A 26,321-nucleotide genomic window follows, 5' to 3' on the forward strand; every position below is an offset into this window, starting at 1 on the left:
TCAGGATATTTCACTTCAAGTAGCATTTCTAATTCTGGGGTATTGGTTCTTTGTCTTTTTCTATCTTGTGGAACTAAACTTTCAAGTTTGCAATTTCATGGTTTTAGATTTCTGTGTTAACAGGAATTTTTGACAGTCCAAAACTTTACAATAGCCATATAGAACGCTTGTGTTCTGTGTTGTTCTTCCAAACACCTAACTAAATAGCCTTTACTAGTTATAACCGTAGCCTCTCTACTCACGTCAACAGACAAGCATACAGAAGACTTCAGAGGAAGGGATGCATGTGATGCATTGGTGCTTGGTTACTTTGCCTTTGGATCTACAGGATTAGGGCCTCCCACATTGTTTCTGAAAGCCTTCCCCTTGGTTGAATACAAAAGACCCTTCAAAACTGAGGGGGTATTTCAAAAGAACAGAGTGACTGTAAGCTGTGTTGGCTGTGTGCTATTTGTGGATCTGCTCATTGCTGTTATTTAGACAGCAAACAAGGTAATCTCATTCTGCTGCAGCTCCTGTTCAAGCAAAATAATTTTTGAAGCTGTATCCAGTACCTTTCAGACTCTGCTGCCTGCACTGTTCTAAACTCTTGATGTCGTGAAATTGTGCTGTATCATCTGCCAGACGTGGTAGAGGACTAGGGTAATGCACTATCATGATTAAAGTCCTTTTTCCAGGCAGGAAAATATACCCAAAGGTCTTCCATGGGCTCAAGCATCCTCTTTCATACCTTCGACATCTTTAGGTAACCACTAGGTGGCAAGCTGAACAACAGGGTTTTGCATCAATAGCACAAGAGTCCACTGAGCTTTTGCCACCTGTAATAACAAATGCCACTAAGTCGACGCAGTGCAGAGATTGCACACACATGAGCAAACAGCTGGTTCAAGCTAAGCCTGAACATAAAAATTATTTTGAAAAGTGTCATGCTCAATAATATTTTTTATTTCCTTCCATGTAGAATTTTGTTTGGACTTTCTACCATGTTCTGTTGACTATGAAAATTTACCTCAGCCTGCTAATAACTTATCTTTGTCAATTTGTGCACCTCTTATTCTTGCTCTGTGAGTGAATAGTACCTGGGACTGAAGCCTGTCATGCTCAAAGAATTCAGCTAGCGCAGAATGCCACAGTGTGTGTTATCGCAAGTATAGTATGACTACCTCTGCTGTCTGCTTTGGCTCCCCATAGGAAATCTAAAGTTAAAATCTCAGTGCCTTGAAAAACAAGGATTAAGTGGCTGGAGCCAAGCACCTGTAAATATTACCTATGGCTTACAATGAATAATGTGATTGACCTATTCCACTTATCTTACCTAGTGAAACCTGTGATAAGACTAAAATTCAGTTAGTTGGAAATAGTGATTTTCAGAGAATTATGTGAGAGGCTGCAGAATGGACTCCGATTGGTATTAAGACCAGTCTTTCTGCTTCCCAACAAAAGATGTTACTTTTTGAGTGACTCTCTAGTACACACAGATACTTTAGACAAGAAAACCAAAGATTTCCACAGTAAATGCCTTCCTCTGTGAGAGAAGATGAAAAAAAGCCCCCACAGATAATGGTAGTAGCGCAGCGTTGTCAAGCACACAGAATTGCCTTTGAGCCTTTTGCATCATGCATATCCAAACATGTTTTAGTGCAGCTTTTGAGGCTGCTGGTGATTTCATGAAACATATCGAACTATTGCAGCCAACTACTTTATCACTGTTTCGCAATATGGGAACAGGTAGGTTTAACTTTGTATCGTGTTGTCCAGTGTGTTGGTATTGCCTTGGTTGATCACGTTGCTCACAGTGAAGGGCAGACCTGTAAAATGTGATGTTTAAAAACAGCTGAACAGATAGGTAGTGCTCACCGACCTTCCAGCTCTCTTCCTTTCCCCTCTCTTAAGCAGTCCGATGCTAATGGAGAATGAACAGGCTCAGATGAAGTGAGGATGGAGCAGGAGGTGCTGATGTGTTATACCATCAGCATAGCAAGCCTTAATGGACAGTTCTGGCCTCCTGTGTACAGAAATGGTTCTGTTACGCACTCAATATAAGACTTTGACAATGTGGCACTGTGGCAGCGATATATTTAGAGAAAAAGAATAAACCAGTTCTCTTCAACTATCCAGTCTTAAATACTAACATAACTACAAAGTACTTTTATTTCTTTTTTTTTTTCGAGCAGTGGAGTTTGAAGTTATACGTTCAACTGAGGAATCTGAAGAATCTCAGCAAAATACCAAAGCCAAGGACAAGCTTGAAATGCCAGCTGTGGATTTGAGAGTCAGAGGAACGAGGCTGGAAGTTCAGCAGAAGTTAAAATCCAGGAATTTATCTTGTACTCATCCCATAAAACTAAAAATCTCTTCTAACGTGGCAAAAATCCGTAACTATAATATCAAAGACTGATTTCTTTGTTGGCAGCAAGTTCCAGGCCCACACTTGCTATTAACTAACTTTGAAATCTATAAGTGAGATGTAAATACCGGCTTCATTTGTGTATGTTGAGTTGGGATGTTTGCAGCCAGAAGAGAGAACAAATGCCCTGCTTCCTACTGTGAACCCTAACATGAAGGGTTAATCTCTGAACATTTTGAGATTACAGTCTTCACTGTTAATACTGATTTATTTTAATTATGTATGTTAAATATTGCTTGCATCACGGATTTAGAAATGCCTGGTTGATACATCTGTAAAGCCTTGTGCCTTTAGGCAGGGCTTGCAGGTCTTTAGCAAATATTTTGTTGAGAAACTGCAGATGTGATTTAAGTTCAGAAGTGGGATGCCTCAACATACTTGTTCTCTTATAATTAACAATGCAACCGTTAATCCTGTGCAGCTATCTTTCTACTTGAAAGGGGTTTGAGAAGATTACACCTGAATCTGTGTTGTTTCTCATCTTCTGTAGCTCTTTCCACTTGTTTAGGCAGCATGAAAGAGTATGAAATTAAACTTCTGTTGTCACAGGGGTAATTATATTTTTCTTTAACACAGATTGCATAGACTTTAAAGTGGTGAAAAACATGTTCAGTAGCAACACTTAGAATCGTACAGAAGCATTGTGAGAAATCAGTCTTACAGCAGATGAAACCAGAATAAAACATAACCGAGTTGCGATGTGGCGAGGGATATCTGTGTAGTTACGAACACACCAGGACATTGAAACAAGTAATCAGTGTATTTTTGTAACATTTCCAGTAATGCTGAGCTGTCTTGGGATATTACAGCGATGACCTTTACTGTAGTAAAGGAAATACACATGAAAGACGCAATAAAAACTTTTTTACTGTGAGGATGGTCAAGCACTGGAACAGAATGCTTCTCAGTTGCTGCTAAAAACATATAAAATCCAAACAGGATTAATGAAGGAAGAGAGCTACTTACCCATGAGCACTTTTCTTCTGCTGCACTTTTCTTTTCAGAAATGCTTCCCTGGTACTCTTTGCAAACAGCTGCTCTCTTTGGCGTCTGACAATGCGGTAGCGGTCATTTTGAGAATCTGAATATTTTTTTTTCTACTCCCTGCTGAAAATGTTTTGCTTTAGTGCAAAACTGCTACAATAATCAGATGCTGAGTCTGCAATAAATTTCATCGAGATGTTACCAAGCCAATATGAGGCCTGGGAGACCTTGGGAGTTTCTTTCTAAATCATTTAATTACTTGAAAATCCTGCCATTGGATTCAACATTTAACATTGTTCATGAGCCGGAACAACATGATGCATTCCCTTGAACCAGGCCCTGAATGAGCTCTTTCTGTAGCTCAAAGGATAGTGGTTTCTAACAAGTGCAGGAATTTTGGCCCAGATCACACCAGTTACAGCTCTCACTGGTTATTTCTAGAACACCATGTGTAAATTCCAGAGTTTGTAATAGCTGTAGATGACCCTCAAAAATATTTTTTTTTAATTTCCAATTGCATGTTTAATTCTGAACTGTGGAGATGCACGGCATTTCAGTGCATTTACAGGTGTTAAAAGCAGCATGCCCTAAGAAAAAGAGCAGTTTGTCCCATAATCTCTGTAACACTGCGTCCGAGCCTGGAAAACCTAACTCTTTATTCCTTACATCGTGGATATAAGCTCGTGGGCTGCAGACTTCAGAAGTGCCTTTGTGTAGGTTTCTTTGCAGGTTTTTAGGGTTTTTTTTTTTCTTGTGTGAGGGGGTTGGAGTTTTTTTTGTGGTTCGGTTCCCCCCGGCTCCCGGTATGTCACCCGGCATGCCTGGTCATGCAGACCTCTTGCCAGAAATGCAACTTTAATTTATTCAGTTTCCCTGAGAAACAGGTTTCCTTAAGGGAACTCTAGGCAAGGGAAGACGATAGCCCTTCATTGTTTTGATTTACTTGTGATAGAAAAGACGGAGTTCAACGATTGTACATTTGTTTCAGAGTAACTATGAGAACGTAGCATGCAAGTATGCTGAAAATTAACAAAGTATGCATAACAACAATAAATAACATGAACAAATTGCTTGGATCCTGTGTGGGGAGGTTGTGCTAAGGGTGTACCAAATACAGGGTGGGAAATTCTCATATATTTTGTTTATGACCAGAATACTTCACGAACTGGGCACTGATTCTTGAAAACCACATGAGAAAGAGCGGTGACAGGGTAGCGCTGTGGACGCTATTGAATTGTACGAAGGGAGAGAGAGAGTTCCTGCCGACCGCAGAGCACCCGAAAGGTGACGCAGTAAATTGCTCGTCGTTGTTATCAAAGGGTCACACAGTATTGAGGAATATGTGGATAAAGGAAGCAGTTCTGCACACAGAAGGTCATAATGGAGCTGCGTGGCCTGGCGGTGGGAGCGGCGCGCGCTGCCCGGAGCGCGTGCTGGCGGCTGAGGCGGGGGCTTTCCGCGGCCGTCATGCGGGCCCGCCTTGCAGGAGCCGTGGTAGGGGACACGGAACAAAATTCGAAATTCGTGCACTATTTCGCTTGAATTCAAGGAGTGTAAATTACAGAGAGAGTGGGTGAATGGTGCCCGCGCGCGGAGCCTCCCCCTCCCTCTCCCTCCTGTGGGAAGGTGGGTCGGGAGGGGGGGCGCGGCGGCCCGCCCCTGCGGCGGCGCGCCCCGCGCCTCCGCACCCGCTCCGCTGCCGCCACCCGCTTCGGGCCCGGGCACGGGGCGGCGCATCCCAGGCCGGCGTGCCTGCTGCCCTGTGGTAACCCCGGGACCGCGCTCCGCCGGGGTGAACGACCGCGGCCGCCGCCGAAGAGCGGCGGGAGCCCCAACCCCCGCCGCCACCACATCGCCTCATCGCCTAGCAACGCCCCACCGGCCCCGCGATTGGCAGGGCCGCGCCCCCGCCCACACGCTCCCGCCTCCGGATTGGGTGCCGGCCCGGGATTGCGCGTCCGGGCCCTTCCCTTTGTGCGCCGCGGGCGCTCCGCGGCCTGGCCTCGCCTGGCCCGCCGCCCCCTCCCCCAGCCCCCCCCCCCCCCCGCCGAGCCACGGTGCCGGCGCGGCGGGGCCGTAGCCCCCAAGTGCGCGCACACCCGCGGGGAGAAGGACGCAAATCGCCCCGGTGCCGCGGTGGGTCGGCGCTGCCTCGCCCCCAGCCGGCTCGAAGCCAAGCGCCCCTCGCAGCGCCCGGCCTTCCGCGGCCTCCAGCACGGGGCGGGGCGGCAAAGTTTGGCCCGGTGCCGCGGGGGCCCGTCTGGGTCCGCCCCTCCCCGGCCAGGGCCCCCCTCCCCTCCTCCCGCGGAGCGGCTCCGGCGGGCAGGGGTGGCATCACCCCAGGGCCGGCTCCGGGTGGCCCTGCCCCGGCTCTCATTGGACTGCGGCGAGGAGTAAACTGTCAGCCCATGTGGCGTGGCCGCCGGAGGTGGCGGCTGCTTAAATAGCGGTGGGAGCTAGAGGGAGACAGTGAGGGGAGCGCTGAGCATCGGCCGTGTGCAGCCAGGCAGCAGCAGCAGCAGCAGCAGCAGCAGTAGCAGCCGCCGCCGCCGCAGCAGTAGCAGCAGCCGCCGCCGCCGCCCCCAGCCCAGCTGCAGCGCAAAGCCCGGTCCGGCCAGAGTCTTCCCGGCACGAAACCTTCCGCCCCTGTGCAGGTACCGGCGGGACGACGGATGCGGCGCTGCCAGGAGAGTGGCGGCCTCCGCTCCTACCTCTGCGGGACGGCGGCCGCACCGGGGAGGCTCCATCTTGTCCTCTCCGCCGTGCAGGGCTGCGCTCGCCTCAGCGGGAGGCGAGGGGTGCCGCGGGCTCGGCCGGGGTTCGCGGGCCCGGCCCCCGCGACCAGAAGGTTCCGCGCCCGGCGGCGGCGTGGTCGCCGCGCCCCGTGGCCGGGGGTCGCTCTCCCCAGGCGCAGCGCGGTCGTGCTGAGGAGAATCCCCGCCAGCTCGACGGCTGGTTACCGAGCCGCAGCCCCCCGCTCCCCCCCGCCCGCCCGGCGAGGCGGCGCGGAGGGACGCTGAACGGCTGCATTGTGCTGGCGGCGCTCGGCCATCTTGGCGGCGGGCGGGGACCCTGCGGCCGCCGCGACCCCCCGCCGCCGGGCCGGGGGGGGCGCAGGGATGCGGCCCGGGCACCGCCGCCTGCAGCCCTCGCCCGGCGACGGGAGCCTTCCCGCCGCTCCCCCGAGCTCCTGCGGCGCCGTTCCCCGGCGGCGGCGGCGCGGCTGGGCGGGAGGCTGGGGGCCGCGCCCGGTGCGGAGCCCGCAGCGCCCGCCGCGGGGCTGGGCGGCTCCCCGCAGCCGGGCACCGGCGCTGAACGGGCCGCGGCGCCGCGCTTTGCTGCGGTGGCACGGCTTGGCGTGAAAGCCCTGGCGGGGCAGGCTCGGGGAGCTTGCGAGGGAGGAGGGACGGCGTTCGCCGCGGGGAAGGGTGAGCTCTGTAGGTGCTGGGAGACCGTCTCGGACAAGGTGCCGCACGGTCCGCCAAACTTGTCCTTTTCTGCTTCGATATAAACCGACTGCCCACAAGAAACACCCCCTTGACGGTGCACCAGTCTGGATTTGCCGGTGTGGCTCAGGAACGTGATGATCATCTCTCCTGTACTGGTTTTGCTCCTGTTTGGTTTTCAGTCCACACTCCTTCCCGGGCATAGGGCCCTTTGAAATACCGAATGTGTATTTTCCTAGCTAAAATCTGTACTCGGATGCTTAAACTGAAACGAGCGGCGCTAAACCTGTGCGCGTTAGCGTGCGTGTTCCTTCGGAGAGAGGCGTTGGGGGTTTTGGAGCCTGTCTTGCCCTTCAAAAACAAAAGGGAGGAAAAGCCTCAAGCCACATGAGCAAAGGGTTAAGCTTTTGCTGCAGCCTCTGTGCTTCGTGAAACAAACCGAGAATAATAGTACGTTGTGAAAGGCTGCATTTAGCAGATGAATTCAGAGGATGAGGCCCCTACGTGGAGGGCAGTTATGAGCAGGTATTTTACAAACATGATATAGTGACACTGGTACAAATCAGTTCTGACCATTTGGGAGTCGATAGAGCTGTGCTGATTCCATGAGCAAACTCTAACCTACTTTTCTCAACAGCTCTGAACCAGATTTATTTCCTGCTACACAGTGCATTTTAAATATGAAAATGCACTGCCATTTTTCATTTGTCTTGTGATCAGTGGGACAAATCCAGGATTGAAACAGAAAGAGGCAGTTAAAAGGTCTTTGTTAAACCAAAGCTATAGCGCACAGATTGATGGTAGCCAAATGCTTTCAAGAAATGAAAAGCAGCCGATGTTTGCCTCTATTTTTGTAAAGGGTTTTTGGAGGCAGGCATTATAGTTTTCACCACAAACTTTAGAAATTATAATCGGAGATTAGGAAACCTGGATTATGATGTAGTCATACTGAAAAGCTAAGAAAGCAATCCTTTTGTCAATATCTGTGCTGAAGGAAGCTACGGAGGAGTCGTGGATGTTTCATTGTACAATAATGGGATCTCCAAAAAAGACCAAGATTTGGACTGTCTAGAAACAGTAGCAGAGTTGGCTTTGAGTAGTCTGTTCCACCGTGATGATGGCCATCAAAATGACAGTGAAATAAATAGAAGCAATGTGCCCCCATCTAGGAAAGAGAACTGTGCATCAGGCAAAAAAAGATTTGGGGTTTGTTTGTTGTTTCTTCTTCCTTCCCTCTCCCCCTCCTTTCCTCACTGAACCTTAAGTGGACATAGGTACAGCAGAATAAGAAAAGTATTCCCTTTGGCAGTTGGCAAGTCAGGTATGAGTGAGAGAAGAAATAAAATTTTGCTGTCACCTTTAAATTTTTCTTTTTTCTTGTCTTTTCCTCTCTAAAGGCTTACAAGCTTAATGGGCACAGAAATAATTTTCTAGGGAAACAGTAGATAAAATTATTGTTTTAAAGGTTGTAGAGCTGCCAGGGATGTCGAAAAATGATGATTAATACTTTTCTTGATTCATTATTGGTGCTGGATTAATGAGGTACTGAAAAACAACTGTTTTAAATACAATGAAGAACAGTATTTCAACTTAAGAGTAAGTTTGATAATAGCGTTAAGCTGACATGATACAAAGAGGTATCCAGTACATAGAGAACAAGGTTAAAAAGGTATAACATGCTTGGAGAAAGGAACTGGCATCAATAAACAAACCAGCCTTGTCAAGTGCCTAATGTGGGAGGTAGATAACCAGAGCACAGGTATAAAGTGATGAAAGTTGTTACTAGTCAATCATACCAGAAGGGATTGTTAGCTATTACCAGCTGCAAATGGAATGAGTCAGCAATGCAGTATCATTGCCAGAAAATATTGTGTAAATCTAGTGAGGTGGTAGTTCATGCTTAACTGAGATGTCCGTTGGAGTGATACACCGGGGAGGGTGGTGTTTGCTTCTCCCCCCCTCTATTAAAAATGCAGGCTGTGTAGGAATAATTTGCAGAATTCAATTCAAGCAAAACCGTGGGATAAACAGAGGGAAAAAGATGTTAGATGTCTGGTTGGATCCAACAAAATACAGCCTTAAGAAATCAGAGAATCCTCTTTATCCCTCTTTATCTTTTTTGTCTCCTTTGTTGACTTGTTGCTTTTGTTCACCTTGCTCATCAAATGTGGTAGGAGCAGTCTCTGTGTATTTGCAGTAGTCCAGTCTCCTCTAAAACTGCTGTAGAAATAATTCTTTCTTGATCTGTGCTACATCCTAGACTATACACAGCATGTTGAAAGTTCTTGAAGTATAGAAGTGCTCTACAGAAAAAAAAATTAGTCTCTAATATAGTAAAAATAGTAAAATACACCACTGGGGGGTAAAGTCAAACTTTAAAATGGTCTACCTGTTTATTATCTGTCAAGGAAGACCAAAGATGGCATTGGTACCCATAATATCTACTTTAATCACTGTTTAATCAGGGATGATTTAACATTCATGATTTTTCCTCTTCTAACTCCTGTTTTCCACAGCAAGTCATCTCTACTGTCTGCTCCTAAATCTGTAATTTGTATATTACCTTAGATGTAGGCATTTGGAGCTCTCTGTGTCAAGTCTAAATCTTTCCAGGTCTTTGTGTATGAAAATCCTTAGGTTGTGGCTCCTTATACCCATTCACCCAGCTAAAATTAACTTTTTGGCTCTTGTTCTTCTACATTTTGATTACTGCAGCATCTTTTTCTCTGCCTTTGACACAGTCTTGCTCAACTACATTCATAACATGTTGGCAAAAATTACTTTGCTGATAAATTCCATGACTTCACTGTCTCGGAGTAATGTTCTTGTCAGGATTGGTTATACTTGGATGGAGCTTTTCTGGTACTCCACAGAGGTGTGAGGTGGGAAGGAACAGTCCCACAAGTGAGGTTTCAGTCCCCTGAAATACAAAGAGCCGAGGCATAAAATCAAATTGTAATCACATTATCATCTTGTGCGTCTCTTGTCTTATGCTTAGATTGTAAGCTTTGTGCCCGAGATACATTCTTGCTCTGCCGCTAGCACAGAGCTGGCCCAGGTGTAGTGGAGTTGTGGCCCTTGATCGGGTTTTCCAGCTACAGTGGTGGCGCCAATAATAAAACCAACTTGATAGATTTATGCCAGCAGAAAAATGGAGAGGCTTCTCTTCGGAGAGGGTGGGCTGGGCCTAACAGAGAACAATTTCTCAGTAAGGGCCTGGTGCATTTGGCCCTTGGTGTTTCCCTTTTTATATGAACAACTGGAGTGGAATGGAACTTCTGTTGTCTGGGTGTTTAGCATAAGACTGAGAAATCCAAGATGTCCCTTTGGGAGCACTTCTGTTTCTGCTCCCAGAAGGGATAGACTAGATGAGGTAATCATCTCTTCTACTTCAGTGTTGCATAATTCCGCAGTTACTCCACAGGTCTGAATCAAGATAACTGCTGAAGGAAAAAAGAAGGGTAAAAGAAATCAAGCAACCTCTGGTGGTATGTGCTGGCTGGGCTACACCTCAGCTTTGCTTTCCCTCCACATGCCCCGATGTCTTCCAGCTACAGGACTGTGTTACACCTGAGCAGTGTGTGGATGGAAGAGAGGCCTACTTCTTGCTCCAAAGCATCAGGAACGCCTGAAAGAGGCTGCAAAGCCATGGCTAAATGAAATGTCTCGGGTTGGAAAAACTGCTGTGAAGTGCTCATCTAAGAGTACCCGTTAGTGCTGTTTCATGGAGGAGATGATCTCGCACCAGCAGTGCTTAAGAAAAGTGCCTGCATGACACTATGGAGCATAATCTGTGATGGAAGTGAGGCTTCAGGTCTTCCATAGCAAAGTCTTATCTTCAAAGTTATTAAGGCAAACTTAGCTATTTGAGTGCCCAGTTTTCTTTGTGGCTCTTACTTTTTAAAATTCACAATGTTAACACTAAGGAATATTTTGCCCTTACTTACCAGAAGGATTATTTAAGGAAGTACTATGAACACTTACTACCTCTTTTCTTTATGCAACCGTACTTTCATTTATATATTTTTATATATATATATAAATAAACCATATATATATGGGGGTTCCCCCCTCCTCTAACTTGCCTACTTAGGCGCTGCAAACTATAATTTGAACTTTATTGAAACATCGGGTTAACTTGCCACCTTTCTGCTTTGTTGTTAATGTATTTTTAGTGCAATAGAAAATAAATTGTGTGCTGACTGCAATCTATGAGCTATCATTTGGTGTCGTGATCTGTATAGATGGCCTGCCACGCTGTGTCATACACCATGATGCTCTCTTGTGTTGTATGAGGTTGGGGTCTTAGAATGCAAATTCCTTGGGACAACAGCTAGGGTTTTTCATCCCATCTGGAATCCAGATTTGTTCTGCCAACCTACTCTCTATCACATGTACTTAGTTCCCCATTCCCAGTCCTCTAAACATGTGGCCATGCAGGGTCCAGCTGGGAAACACTTTGTATGTAAAACTCCATTCTTGTTTTGAGTATTTAAGATGGTGCTGAGTTGTAATGTGATCTTTGCTTTTGTGTAGGTCTTTTTTTTTTTTTCTGCGTGTGTATTTTGTGGTTTGGGTTTTTTGTTTTGGGGGGGGGGTGTTTGGTTTTGTAGTTTTGTGTTTTTTTTGCTTTCTCCCCTCCAACAAACTTTCTGATTATTGATTCTTAAGTTAGCATTTAACTTTGTAATGATTGTAGAACTTGTTTTGCTACCTGTTAGGTTTGCCCTGTAATTATGTATTTTACTATATGTATTTCATAATTACTCCACCCACCTCTGCTCCAGCATGTTAATTCTTCTTCTCTGCTGACTTAACAGAGGCTCTGCATTTGGTAGAGCTAGACCTATTCATTTTCTAGTTGCCATGTAGAAACTGGTGGTTCTCAGAGCCTGACACTCCTTCAGGAACGGTTTTTTCATCCTCATTGTCCCCCTGGATCTTATGATCCATTTGATTACTACAAAAATACATCCCAAGTAGAGACTCCATGGGCTGTTCCTGTGTGGGTGTTTCTCCTGCAAATATGCTTGTTTGCCACAACATGTCAGGAAGACGAGGTACATATATACTCTCCTTCTCTTACTTAAGTGAAATCTTACTAGTCTTACTGCTTTCTGGATCTTGGCAACAGGGAGAAGTTAAGATATGGAGGACGTGGTGATTGCAGGCATATCAGGAAGGCTGCCAGAATCGGAGAATTTGCAAGAGTTTTGGGAGAACCTGATAAATGGAGTTGATATGGTCACAGAGGATGATCGGAGATGGAAACCCGGTGAGTGCTTATTGTCTCTCCTTTTGGCGCCCTGAGTTCTAGAGAAATTATCCTATGAAAGGAAGGGATATATCAGATGCAAAACCCTGCCAGAGCTTCTGAATTCACTTCTGATATGTCATAAAGAAATTCAGCAGCAGAACACTTAGGAAGGTCTCATGCTATCTATTTTATAATGTCACGTCCCATGCAGTGGTAGCTTATACATACATAGCTTACTTCCAAATAAAAGAACACTTTGACAGAGCAGTTAGGCAACATGAATCCTGTACCTGCTGGTGATAGCTGTAGCAGTAAGACGGTTCTGTCACGCTTCTGGGTTCAGAAGTAGCACAGGATGTCCAGTCCTGTAATTCATGGCTTTTGGACTCTGATTACTCAGATTTGGACGCTCGTTATGTGCTTGGTAGAACTTGCCAAAGCAAAAATCTTTAGGTAGATGTCTTTTGCTGCCATATCTGGGAGAGTCTTAAAAATGACAATTTTTTTTATTAATGCAGTGTTCTTATTTCTAAGTGAGATTTAGAGAGATGGGTAGGGTAGATACTAATGCAGCACTCTGGGTACTGCAACAGGGAAGTGAGGTTTCACATGTAATCGAGAACTGGCTGTGGTCATTCTGTACCATCTCAGCTGGTAGCCGCTTTAAAACTGACGTGTTCTGTGACTCAGTGTTGAATTTTTCTTCTCAGGAATTTATGGACTGCCCAAGAGAAATGGAAAGCTCAAGGACTTAAGCAAATTCGATGCATCCTTCTTTGGGGTTCATGCCAAACAAGCTCATACAATGGATCCTCAACTTCGCATGATATTGGAAGTGTCTTATGAAGCTATTTTGGATGGAGGTAAGCATCTGAATGACTGAAGAGGGATAATTGTGCTGTATTGTCTCTGAGCAGCAGGTGCAGACATGTACCAGTATGATGAGATCTCTAACAAGAGAAAGCCATCATAGTAGAGGACAATAAAGAACTGGTATGAGCATTAGAACAAAGCTATTTTCTCTGGAACTCAAACTAAGAAATCTACACTGACTTCCAGGAAATCTCTGCCTGCCTTATACGGTGCAACAAGTACAACAGAAACACTTAAACAGTCGACAGTTCTAGAGCTTTTGTGTGTTCTGCTCTACCGTAATATTCCATAATAGATCCTTTTGTTAACAAAAGGCATATTTGTAGTGCAAAAGGAAAATGATTTGATTGGAATTCTCATCCGTGGTCTAAAAAAATGGCCTATGGCCTGATATATTCCTGTCTATTGGCCAGGCTCATGGAAAATTTATGGCATTTGATATGCTTCTATAGAAGGTTTGCTCAGATTTCAGAAACAGGAGCCTCTTTCCTCCATCACTGCCAGTGTCTTGAGCTTTTGAGTTACCCACAGAGCCAAAAAGTTTATTCTTCATGTTAATCAGTTTCATGTCTGAACTTAAGCACATGTGAAAAAGTTGTAACCACCTCACTAGTACTGACTTATTGAACTTGCTCCTCTGCTGAGCCTCAGCTGGAAGGCTTGAATATTCTGCCTGTCTCCAGGACTCCTGAAGCACAGAGAAGAAACAGCAGAGATTGCTGCAAGTTGAGCTTGCTATGCCTCTTTTTTTTTTTTTTTTTTGAAGAGCAGAGTTGTTTCTTTTTCCATTTCTTGGCTTTAAGACTTTTCCTTTCTGACTTCTGCTCCACATCTGGGCTTTGTATGTGGCTAGAGATAGATATTCATGTGCTCATATGATGTTCCAAGTGCTGTAATTTTTCTCCCCTTTGGTCTGTTCCTTTTCTTTGCTCTGGAAGTCAGCTGTTAGCTTATCTGATCAGCATTTGTCTCTCATTGTCCATACACTCTTTCACACAAGACTCTAGCGATGCCCAGCTAAGCTGAAAAGCTGTCTCGGCACAGCATGCTCTGGCCAAAAGCCAATACAAAAGTTCTTGTGGAGTCTGCAGTAAGACTTGTAAGGTCTGCAACCAAAACAGATAAAAGGTAACTATAGGTAAGGGGAACAATGCTGCAGGCCTGCTGGAAAGGGACAGTATGTAGGATTTCATGAACTGCTGCCAGTGTACCTGATATCTCCCCAGTTTGCCCCTCATTATGAGTTTGTTTGCTGAAATCTACCTTCCAATATCCTCATAGGTATTAATCCAGTCACCCTCCAAGGCACAAACACAGGTGTGTGGATTGGTACCGCTGGGGGAGAAGCTGGTGAAGTCTATAGCCAAGATCCAGAAACACTTTTGGGATACAGCATGACTGGCTGCCAGCGTGGTATGCTTGCCAACAGGCTTTCCTACTTCTATGACTTCAAAGGTACGTGCCCCCAGAACTGATGCTGATGAGCAATTGCTGTTTGAGCATGGCTGTACCACAGTTACTGTAGAGGAGTGGGATGGACATGATGATGTAGACCCCCTTTTGGGATGAGAAAGTAGCACGCAGCTATTGTAAGGAGGCATGTGAGAAGCAGAAAATGTACTCTAACAGTGTGATAAGACTCGTCGTAAGGCTTTGTAACTCAGTTGCTGCTGCTGGGCTTAGCTGGCATTCATCTGAAATGCTGACCTTCATAAAAAGGCTTAGGTCCTTTCCTGGCTTTAGACTGCTATTTGGTATCAAGCTAGCCCAGAGACAAACTCACTGGAACAGTTAGCTCTTCTTTGAGTAAAGTGGAAGAAGTGGGATAGCTACCAGAATGATGTAATTGAAGGCATAGACATAACTTGAACTGTAAGTGGCATTGAAGGTGAGAGTGGAGGGAAGAGCAACAAAGATAATGGTGAGCGTAGCACAAGGAAGCGGGAGGGATTTCTACTGGTTAGAATGGGGAAGTAGATGAGACCTGCATGTGAAGCTACAGTATTTGTTTGATAGAGACAGAGATGGAATTTTTAAAAATACCCTTCAATCCAAACTGTTTGCAGCTTTCTTCCACCTTTCTTATCCCTTGTTACCTGGTAAACAGGCAGAGATGGTGATTCTTGTCTCCCATTGTATCAAGATTACTTGTTATGTTATGAATCAACTCTTATTTAACATTTTTTTTAATATATTTGTCTTGTGATCCCATCCTGTAGTCTTTGGAAAACAACACTAGGAAATAAACAGTAAAAAACAGCTTTTTTTGTGCTCCCTTTCTGTTCCCTAAGGACCAAGCTTAACTATTGACACAGCCTGCTCCTCTAGTCTTGTTGCTCTGGAAGGTGCTTATAAGGCAGTTCGTAATGGAGTGTGCAATACAGCCCTAGTAGGAGGGGCCAACATTTTGCTGAGACCCAACACTTCTGTGCAGTTCATGAAACTGGGTATGCTTAGCCCTAGCGGTGCCTGCAAGGCTTTTGATGCTTCAGGTAAGGCATTAGTACAAAAACCTGTCATTTTGTATGAGAGGAACTTACTGTGGAGCCTGTGACGAGATACTCTTGTAATATAGCAAAGAGCTGGCCTTGTAGTTGTTCCTAGGCGTGCTGTTTGGGACGTACCCTGGACCTAATCTGTGCTGCATGCTCTGTTGACTCTGGAAAACTAACTGTGGGGGAGAAACTGTATGGCTCATTCCTCAGTCACTGGGGAGAAGAAATAGCTGTTTCTTGATGGAAACTTTCTATCATCATTTGTAATGAGCAATGAGCCTTTCTAGGACATTCATATATTTTTTAAAGAAACAGATACATCATACTCTAAGTGGTCTGTTGTTAAGTGGTAGCTCAGGAATGAGGTGACCTTACTGTATAGTGTTCTGCAATTTTATTCAAAGCAGAACAGAATTAATGACTTGTTCCTCTCTCTCTCTGATTTAAGGAGATGGATATTGTCGCTCTGAAGCTATTGTTGTCCTTCTTTTGACCAAGAGATCTCTGGCTAAGCGGATCTATGCCACAATAGTCAATGCTGGAACTAACAGTGATGGCTTTAAGGAGCAAGGTAGGCCTGGAGCCTCTGAAGAGTGAGATACCTTCAGAACTGTTCAGTCTAGAGTCTTTGTCATCAAAAATAGGCTGTTGTGGGATTCTTCTTTCAATGTGTGAAGTTTTTTTTTTTTTTATTGTTTGGGTTTTTTTCTTTTTCTGCTTTGGTAATGCAAATTTCAAGACCCTATTTGGTAAAGAAGTTGAAGGAGACAGGTGATGTACAAAGTAACAGGAATGTCCTGTTGCTAGCTTAGCCTTCCTCAGGACATCACTACAGTAACTTCTGCACTGATGGTAGAAATGTAGGTGGTGTTACAACTATAAGGCTCTTTGCCTGCTGCTGTCCCACTTCACCCCCTCTCCAGTTGTGGAGCCACCAAGTTTCACACATTCTGCTTGATCTAGACACCTAGTATTCTGTTAACCAGTATCTTCCCACGCTAGTCTAACTTACTGCTTTAGGTCCATTTCTGGTTCTTCTGCGCTTCTTCCGAAGAGCGTGAGAGGCTTATTGTGTTTGGTGCTGATAACATTGGTGTAAATCATGAAAGTATCTCCTTATTTTTTTTGGACCTGGTAACCCCAAGCAGTTGAAAGGGTGCTAAAATCACAACAGGAAGCATCTGATAGGAGAGATGAATTGATGGCAATTTTGGTCCTAGGTGTGACATTCCCATCTGGAGAGATGCAGCATCAGTTGGTCAAGTCTTTGTACAGAGAAAGCGGAATCAAACCTGCAGAAGCAGAGTTCCTTGAAGCTCATGGGACAGGCACCAAGGTCAGCATGGCTCCTTTGGATTTGGAGTGGGTTTTTTTGTTCCTTGTTTTCTTCCATTGCATCACTTGCCACACTTCTCTATCAAATTATTCTTTGTTTTTCCAAATGAATTATATTTCTCCCTTCTATGAGTTACTAGAATATGTACTGCTTCACCACTTTTGGATTTTGCCCAGATATGTTAATCTTTCAGGTTTCTTTTTTGTGGTGTGTTTTGGAAGTGCTAGCTAATAGCTGTTCTGATTCTCTTCCGACTAGGTTGGAGATACACAGGAATTAAATGGCATTCTAAAGGCCTTCTGCGAGGATGAGAGAGAGCCACTGTTGATTGGATCATGCAAGTCAAACATGGGTCATGCAGAGCCTGCCTCTGGGCTTGCTGCATTAGCCAAGGTAACCGGTGGCTTAAAAAGGAAAGTTGGGGGAGGGTGGAACACAACAGGATGTGGGGTTTTCAATGTTTGGTCATTTTAAGGAAAATTTGCACTGATCCAGGATAAGATGTTCACTGGTAATGAGAAGAACTGAGGTGATTCTCATAAATTATCTACTTTTTGCTTCACCTGCAAATAATTCTAAAAGCTCAGGTGGCTATTCTGCAAGCTGGAGACAAATGCCCAGGTGGCCCTCCACTGTGTGCACATACAAGTGCGTGTACACATGCATGCAAACACACTTTAGTTCCCCCTTCCTACTGAACTCTACAAGAGCACGAATCTGCTCAGAATAAAGGCTTTGGGATCACTTTATTCATTATCCTTACAGTGGACCTTCCAACAGAACACTGCTGTAAGTCATTTGGGCTTGGGGAGCGGCGTACAAGTAAAGGGATTTAAATGTTTGGAGTAGTTGGCAATGACCAAAGGTAAGAGGCAGTATAGGTTTTCAGTGCCAAAAGAGTAGCTGATTCTTCTGGCTGTTTGTCAAGGATGTATCATCTCTTCCTCATCTCTCTCATGTTGGCAAGAAGCCAGTTGCGTTCTTTGGGATGAAGCTACCAGCTTGAATAACTAGTTGTCTTAGCAACGAGCCTACTAACTACTTCTGTACACAGCCAATCATCTGTTGGCTCTGGCTGCTAAACTGCTTAGGCAGAGAGCTAGCTAATGTTTACACCTGGTTGTAAGCCTATTACTGACAGCGTTAGAGGGACGCAAATTGGAGTTGGGTACTCTGTCACTGCTAGAATTTTAAGCTCTCTAAAGTGGTTATTGTGACCTGACTTGCTGTGAATTGCCCTACCTGCAGATAAATACTGTGACATACAACTTGCCATGAATAGCCTAATCTGCAGATAAATCACGAGACAGCAGTATCTGTCTCTCTGTAGAGAAAATTTTACTTTTTTTTTTCAGCACCTCTATCCCTCAGACTGACACCTTCTTCACAGAAGGAATGATAACTGAGTCCTAAAATAAACGTCTCCATCCATACCATGTTATAAGTTACAGTTTGTTTCATGCAGTTCTATTGTGATCTCTCAGGACCACATCATAACTTTGAGGTACTGTTTCCCTGTCCGTGTTTCTCAGCAGATGCAGAACTGCAAAGACAAAGGCCAAAATTTCTTTTGGAGGCTTCTCTGATGCCATGTTTTCCCACCCTTCTTTCATCAGTCTTCTCAGTTAACTTTGTATAGGAATTTACAGCTGGAGGCAAGAGCCCATGGCACCTATCATGGCTGCTAGAATAGCTTTTTGCTATACTTTTAAGTTTTGTTAGGTCTCATTTCACAATGCCAGATCTGGAAAGCACCTGAAGCTTGGAAAGGATATTGGAAGCTCTGTCTCTGTTCTCAATTCTTTGAAAGTTGGGCAGCAACTTGGTATTTTAAGATTCAGAAGTTAATCAGAATGGCAGATCAGGTGTCCTTGAGACCAAGACAGAAACTACACCAAGGTCACTGTCTCTTAGACAGTAACTGTCTTGGGTAGTCTGCAGTTCATGTAAATATTTTCTTTTGGAATTCCGTAAATTGCTTTTATATGTGAGATGTCCGTTAGGAAAATAGATCTTGAAAGTATCATTTCAGACTTGAAGAGAATCCATTAATTATGTGGATAGGAAGGAAAGAGCTTGCCCAGGCCACTTTAGCTGAATTCTGGTAAGGGAGGGAAAACTCACCTGCACATGTCTAGTTACTTGCTGTACAGCAAAGACAAAGCTTTTTGGTGGCTCTGATGTACATTCACTGTACTGTACTCTCAAACTTGGGTAGAAACCAAGGCAGGCTTAAAAGTACAAATATTTATGCTGGGTAAAGCAACAGCAAGTTCATAGTGCATAGTATTGTAGGTGTAGGACAGTGTGCCTGAAAATACTTGGGACACTGCAACTTTAAAGATGCTAACTGGAGTTGAAATCATGCATTTATGCTGGTTGTTCTCCCAGGTAGGCTGCCGTGTCTGATAGTCAGCTTGGAAGAACAGTTTCCAAACAAATATCTGTTTCTCTGACTGTTTTGGGGTGATGAAGGAGCTGTCAAACATACAGAGCACTGAGTGTTTGCAGCTGACCTTGTAGTCCATGATTTGCTGGACTTGTGCCACAGAGGAGTACAGGCTTGGTGTCATGGGCTGTTTGTAGAGATGCTGCTGAGAGAAGGGAGCTCTTGATTTTTTTTTTTATTTTTTTTTTTGGCACAGCTATTCTAACTCTCATGCTGTTTGTGTACTTCCCTTTGGCTCTGCTAGTTCTGACCAGTCTCCTGTTCCTTCTTTGGATTGAGAAGACAACAAATGGATGTGAAGCAGCAAACAAACTCTTGTTACCAGTTCTTCAGCTTGACTCTTACAGCAAAAGCAGAAATGGAAGCATTCATTGTGATAAGGAAGAGCATATGCTGGTTGTGTGTGACTGGAGAGAGATGAAGCAGGGTGTGATGAAGGGACAGGATCTGAAAGGGGAGAAAGATGATGTGATATTCTTAGTAGCCATGCAGCTTTTCCAACAAAACTGCATGGGTTTCCAGTAGAAAGGGTCTGGAAGCTAAACGTAAAACTACCACCCTCATCTTCACTGCTGACTTCCTGCATAGGCTTAAAATTTGCTTAGGTGAAGTAGGTACTACCTCAGTAGCATCAATAATGCTATTCTCTGAAGCGTCCCTTTCTCCAAACATGGAGTTGCTTTAGTGTATGCTACATGGTCATTTATAGTAAAATGATAACAACAAAATGTTTGTTACAAGAAAATGTGGAGTATAGAACACGCTTTTTTTTTTTCCCTTCCTTCCAGGTCATTCTCTGTTTGGAACACGGGGTGTGGGCTCCAAATCTTCATTATAGTGTCCCACATCCAGAGGTTCCTGCCTTAACAGATGGCACTCTGAAGGTAGTTTGTGAACCAACACCAGTGAAAGGTGGCCTTGTCAGTATCAACTCTTTTGGCTTTGGAGGTGCTAATGCTCACGTCATTCTGAGGCAAAATAGGAGAAAAGACCAGCCTCTGGAGACTTGTGATGTGCCAAGACTGGTTCAAGTTTGTGGCAGAACGCAGGAAGCTGTGGAAACACTGATTCAAGGGTGCAGAAAAAATGGAGGATGCAGCCCATTTGTAAGCCTGGTCACTGATATCTCTACAATTCCTGTATCCGCCATGCCCTACAGGGGCTACACACTAGTTGGCACTGAGAGTGACATAAAAGAGGTTCAGCGAGTTCAAGGATCTGGTAGACCGCTCTGGTACATCTGCTCAGGTAGGTGTGCAGCAGTGGGCCCAGGCTTCTGCGTTCCTCTGTAGATCTAGGGCTTGAGCAATTGGACTCTGTGGTCTAAGGTTGTTTTCCACTCTAGCATGAGGAAATATCTTGCAGCCCTGTGATATGCCTAGGAGATTCATGTTTCCTGTGTTTTATCTAATCCTTCCACATCTGCTATTTTCTGATGATAGCAAAGTCAAGGAAAATAAAAAAGCAGTGCCTAATTTAGAGGGTATTAGAAATGTACATCTTGGTCTCAGATAGAATTCTTTCACTGCCAGAGCAAGTGTGTGATGTAGTCTCCTTTTATGGAGTGTTACTAAAGCTCACTTTCTCCTTGCCTATCCTGCAGGCATGGGAACACAGTGGAAAGGTATGGGCCTGAGCCTTATGAAGTTGAATTTGTTTCGCCAGTCTATATTGCGCTCGGACGAGGCTTTGAAGAGCACAGGCCTAAAGGTCTCAGACCTGCTTCTGCAGGCAGATGAGGACAGTTTTGAAGATCCTGTCAACGCATTTGTTGGACTAGCTGCTATTCAGGTAAGAGTCAAATGACTGGTGGAGGGGGTCATGGACTCAGTCAACATAACCATGCTCTGCTAGTGTGTCTGTTCAGACCATAACACTTTATATCAATTAATGAAAGCTTGCTTTGTGTAATTGGCAAATGGCAGCTGTTAGAAATACCTTTCTGATAAGAGGGAGTGCGTGGCACCCTTGACAGTTTTGGCCTCTGCCACCTGCAAGATGCTTGGATGAATATTGACCTGAACTGATTTGTGTGTATCTCTGTGTGTATGCAGCTTCTCCTTTTAGGAGACTAAGGAATGTCTTAAGTTTTATGTAAATGTTTGTGCTAAGGAGCAAGGTTCCATAGCATGCCTTGTAAAATTTGTTCTGCAAATGAACTAAATGAAGTCTCTTTTAATTCTGGGTGTCAATATAAGAGTCGTCGTTTCTTAACAAACTAGAGGCAGAGCTATTGAAGTGATCTGGAAAGCTGGTCTTGCCTCTTACTTGTAAAGATATGCTCTTGGCAACCTCCTCTTGGAAATACTTTCTTAGTGGAAAGCTACGTAGTAGAGAGGCCTAAACAATACTGGAGTCGCATAATGATTCTTGGGATTGTTTTGAAATGAGGCTGGAGCTGCTGTTGGGCAGGAAAAAAAAGCAGTGAGGCCAAGAAGAATGTCTGTATCAAAAAGCCATTTTGTAATGTACTTACTACTGCTGTGTGCCTTTGAGGCCTGACACCTCCTTACTCTGGCATGGAATCACTAATCCTGCTTTTCCTTGCAGATTGCCCAGATTGATATACTAAAGGCTGCAGGTCTGCAACCTGATGGGATTTTGGGCCACTCAGTAGGAGAGCTAGCTTGTGGCTATGCAGATAGCTCCTTAAGTCATGAAGAAGCCCTTCTTGCTGCTTATTGGAGAGGACGATGCGTTAAAGAGGCCAAATTTCCCCCAGGAAAGATGGCTGCTGTTGGTAGGTATACCCTTACCAAAAGAGTGATACAGGAAAGTACATCTGATCTCTGTTGTATGGCACTGGGATAAAATAGGGCTCTAAAATGCATTGGTGGAGACAATCATGTCTGTAAAATTTTGGCCACTGTTGCCTCTTCTTTTTCTGCTGATGTAGAACAGGTTATTAAATATTGAATTTGACATAATGATAATAATCTCTGACCTGGAACACAGCATAACCTCCTTGAAAAGAGAGGTGAAAATCTAAGGTACTGGGGGTTTTGTCTCTTGAGATAGATAGATCTACATATACACGCACACACATATATATTTAAAATATTGGGGGGAAAAAAAAAAAAAAAGATATATTTCTGATTGTCTGCAAGAGTAATGAGATGTGAAACCAGTAAGCCACTAATACATAGTGGGCAAGTGGCCAGTGGAACTTAATGCCATTAGAACTTATTTGGGCCTAATAGCACTTAGGAAGAAGCTTTCTCCTGAATAAGCTTTGCTCAGTGTTTCTGTAAGTCATAGTTTTGTCCACTGTTGGGTGAAATTTTGAGCTTTGGATCCAGCAGTTTGTCTTCATGGTGTGGCTTGATGGCAACTTAATGTTTAAAACTAAAATTATTATTGGTAGCATTGTTCTTCTGTTTCTTATTATTGGACACAACAGACAAAAACTGAAACACTTAAAAAGTTGTTGCAGGTCTAATGCAGTGTGTTTGACTAGATCACTTGTTATAATCCTAAACTTCTTACTTTAAAACTATGAAGGACTACTTGCCTAATTAGCTTTCTTTTCCTTGATATTAAACGCATGACACTTATGACAGAACTTATCTTAGAGTGCTACATACAATGTTTTTTGTAATCTGATGCTGAGTTCCAGTTCTTACTGTGACTGTAACCATATAACAAGTGACTAGATGCTGCATGTGTTAAGCTAATATAAGCCACTAGAGTTGTCATTTCTGTGGCTATTTTGTGGCGCTCGGTCTCTGTGAGCCAAGCTCATGTGTTCTCTCTCCTGTTCTACCTCTGATTGCTAAGGGCAAGATGAGACAAAACCAGTTCTGTAGCTTCTTTGAAAGTGTGTGGGTTCCCCCCACCCCATCCCTTAATGGAATGGTACAAAGATTCAGTCCTCTGTTCTTGTGATCAATATCACAGTGATAAATGTCATGTTAAACCCCTGAGATAAATATCCTTAGCTTTTGCAGAATCACTTTTGGGGGAAGGGGGAATGTCCATCTTCCTCTTAAGAATCCTTCCCAGTTTTGCAAAATGTTGAATTAAGCGCAGCCATTGTGCAGTTAAGACTGCCTCCCCTTATGAAACTTACTGCTGGAAACATTTGTGTTGTCCTGATGTCTTCCTTCTGCAGGTCTGTCGTGGGAGGAATGTAAGCAATGCTGTCCTCCAGATGTGGTACTGGCCTGTCACAACTGTGAAGATACTGTCACTGTTTCAGGGCCTCTGGTGAGCAAGGAATGGATACTGTGCATACCGGAGTTGTGACTGGGACCTGTGAAGTTCTGGTTTGACAAAACCATGAAGCTGGGTTAAAGCTCAGCTGCTTGCAAGGGGGAGCTGGGTTAAAATGGTGGGAGGGGACATGGTGCTTTGTTTAAACTTAAACATTCAAATCTTCTGTGAGAGGAAGTGATATTAGTGCCTTAGTAAGCTAGTAATAAAAGATCTCTTATGCTGAGTAGTCTTATAGCCATGGCATAATGAGTGATAAATTATAAGACGGGGAAGGGCAATAACCTTGTCCCAGATACGGCTCCCCTTAAGTGGCAAGTGATGAAGGGCATGGGAGGTGTGGGGAGTGCAGCAACTCATACAGATCCCAAATACGTTATGGGCTTTTATTTTTAGTTCACTTATATTTCTCTTCTTAGGATGCTGTGACTGGGTTTGTAGCCAAACTGAAAAAGGATGGTGTGTTTGCAAAGGATGTGCGCAGTGCTGGAGTTGCATTTCATTCCCCTTACATGGCATCTATTGCACCAGTGCTGCTCAGTGCCCTGAAAAAGGTAACATTGCCAAACTGACTCGTGTGGCTTATGCTCAGGCACCTGGATTTGAGTATAGGTGATGTTGAGCTTAAGGGGATTCATTTCTTTAGGAGGAGAATGAAATCTCTTGAAGAGCATATAGACTTCCAAGACCTAAGGTTTGAAGTCCTATGGTCTCAGGTGGAAGGATGGCCTGAGCAATCAAGCTGAGAAAAATGGCCCGCAAAAAGGAAGGGCTGCTTGCTTTTGCCTGTCTTATTGTTATCCATGACATGTAACTCTTCCTTCTGTCCCTCTTCCTCGTCTGTCTGTAGGTCATTCCAAACCCTAAACCTCGTTCAGCACGGTGGATCAGTACCTCTATCCCTGAATCTGAGTGGCAGAGTGATCTGGCTAGGAATGCCTCTGCAGAGTACCATGTGAACAACCTAGTGAGTCCAGTGCTGTTCCACGAAGGCCTGAAGCATATTCCAGAAAACGCTGTTGTTGTAGAGATTGCTCCACATGCTCTTTTACAGGTACTGTATTTGATTGTGTCAGTATGGTACCATACTGATATGCTGCTGCAGAAAGGAGCTTGAGGGCCTGAGGACTAGGGAATGCCACTTCCTCTCCACCCTCCCCTACTTCCGAGAACACTTTCTCCCTCCAGCACTTCTGAGTCTCTCCCAGTTTTAACATTTTCTTGATGGCGTTTTTTGTGGGGGTTTTGGTGTGATTATTTTCTTTTGTTTGGGTTATTTTTTGGGGGAGAGGGTATGTTAATAGTTTTTAAAAAAAAAAAAATCCCAACACGCTACCACTTTCCCATCCAGACACTCAAATTTTTGCCTTTGTTCATTGCCATGCATTTCAGATAACTGATAGACAGCTCTCTGAACTGTGCAATGAGGAAGAAAAGCATTTAATTGTTTGGATCTAATGGAGAGCATGTGCAAAAATTGGGGTGGGGGAGAAATTCAAGACCAACAGGCCTTCTCTATAGAAAAATGTTATCCCCATCTGTACCCTGAATTTGGTTTGAGGTTCTTGTCTTAGAAGGTGAAGGCTGGTAGTGGTGTTTTCCCCTCTTCTCCTAGACCAAGTACTCTGAGACCACAGGAGCCTTCTCTCTTTGTAAACTCCTTTCCCCTAATGATCAGATCATTATTCCTTTCTCCCCACCCCATAAGAACAGATCTTTGTGGCGTTAGCTCCATAGCAGATAATGCAGAACATAAGGTATATTAGGATATACTTGCTCCACAAGATCAGTGCTGTGGTCTTGTGGCTGTCCATTGAGTCTTGAGGACTGGTCTCTTTTATTTGGTCTGTGGCATGCGAGAGGAGAAAAGTCTTAAGAAGAACCATAGTTACTTGAGAATCAAATTTTGTAGTTAAACAGTGCTCCTGAGTTCCAATCTGGTGGATATTTATTATGTCATATTCATCTTATTTATGCTTTGAAAGTGACTTGAAGGGAAAATCAGAGCAGAGCTTTTAAATTGGGCAGATATTTTTCTCTATAAAAAGATTTTAGACTTCATGTTAAAGTCATTGTACAATTCTGGACTGCAAGAGACTAAAGACTTCATCACCTGGGTTTGAGGGCGTTCTGGTTTTCTCTTCCTCCCCACCCCCATTTCATCTCCTGTTTAAAGTCCATGGGATCAAATTGAAAAGAATGTGCAAGCTGGGTCGGATGTTCAAGGCTGCATTTTTTGATTTAATAGTTGTCACTTGGAAAATGCTCTAGGATGCTTCAGACTAAAAGGGGCTGCTCCTGGGAGTATAGGCCTAAGGTCTCTGTGTGTGTGCGTGTGTGCAAATGGGAGGCTTGAGAGGGTTATCTTGCAGTTCTTGAAGTGCAGCTTTTTTATTCCACTTGACAATCTTCTTGGGAAAGGGAGATTTGTCTTTTGGCAGAATTTAATGAATATTACAAAGGTTCTGCTTTACCAGATGTGCAACTTCTTGGGTTGCTGGAAGGGTATTGTGCTAGTCTTCCTCTTACCTGTTAAAACGGTGTATGTTCTAGCACCTAGAACAGAACTGTTAGCACAGAAGTAGTGCTTTGATATCTATAGAGGACAAATTCAGAAACAAAGTAGTAAGTAATGCCTTCCACCAGTGACTTATGGACTTTACTTGACCAGGGTGTTGTGAAGAGATCTGTGAAACAAACTTGTACTGTTCTACCTTTGATGAAGAAAGACCACAAAAATAATTTGGAGTTCTTCCTAACACAGACTGGAAAGATTCATTTAACTGGGTAAGGAGACATGGGGGGGAGGGTGAGTGGGGTATCAGTTAGGAGAGAATTCAAGTCTCTTCTCTAGCATGGATA

General features: G+C 44.3%; 2 protein-coding genes across 2 annotated transcripts in view; both read left to right on the top strand.

Annotated features, from left to right (window-relative positions):
- The window catches only part of CCDC57 (coiled-coil domain containing 57), a 57,211-nt gene extending 52,759 nt beyond the window's left edge, over positions 1-4,452 (top strand). Inside the window, exon 14 of the mRNA XM_075111679.1 lies at positions 2,175-4,452. Within this exon, the coding sequence (XP_074967780.1) occupies positions 2,175-2,398 (224 nt within the window). The 3' untranslated portion in view covers positions 2,399-4,452. The remainder of the gene's footprint in view (positions 1-2,174) is intronic.
- A 1,407-nt stretch (positions 4,453-5,859) lies between these two features.
- The window catches only part of FASN (fatty acid synthase), a 45,452-nt gene continuing 24,990 nt past the window's right edge, over positions 5,860-26,321 (top strand). Inside the window, exons 1-15 of the mRNA XM_075111490.1 lie at positions 5,860-6,045; positions 11,972-12,112; positions 12,805-12,957; positions 14,249-14,422; positions 15,259-15,459; positions 15,911-16,033; positions 16,683-16,798; positions 17,057-17,191; positions 20,036-20,495; positions 20,851-21,038; positions 21,798-21,987; positions 23,359-23,453; positions 23,879-24,013; positions 24,310-24,513; positions 26,131-26,246. Coding sequence (XP_074967591.1) covers positions 11,986-12,112; positions 12,805-12,957; positions 14,249-14,422; positions 15,259-15,459; positions 15,911-16,033; positions 16,683-16,798; positions 17,057-17,191; positions 20,036-20,495; positions 20,851-21,038; positions 21,798-21,987; positions 23,359-23,453; positions 23,879-24,013; positions 24,310-24,513; positions 26,131-26,246 — 2,417 coding nt within the window. The 5' untranslated portion in view covers positions 5,860-6,045; positions 11,972-11,985. The remainder of the gene's footprint in view (positions 6,046-11,971; positions 12,113-12,804; positions 12,958-14,248; positions 14,423-15,258; positions 15,460-15,910; positions 16,034-16,682; positions 16,799-17,056; positions 17,192-20,035; positions 20,496-20,850; positions 21,039-21,797; positions 21,988-23,358; positions 23,454-23,878; positions 24,014-24,309; positions 24,514-26,130; positions 26,247-26,321) is intronic.

This window comes from Phalacrocorax aristotelis, chromosome 16 (genome assembly GCF_949628215.1).
Source record: "Phalacrocorax aristotelis chromosome 16, bGulAri2.1, whole genome shotgun sequence".
NCBI lineage: Eukaryota > Metazoa > Chordata > Aves > Suliformes > Phalacrocoracidae > Phalacrocorax > Phalacrocorax aristotelis.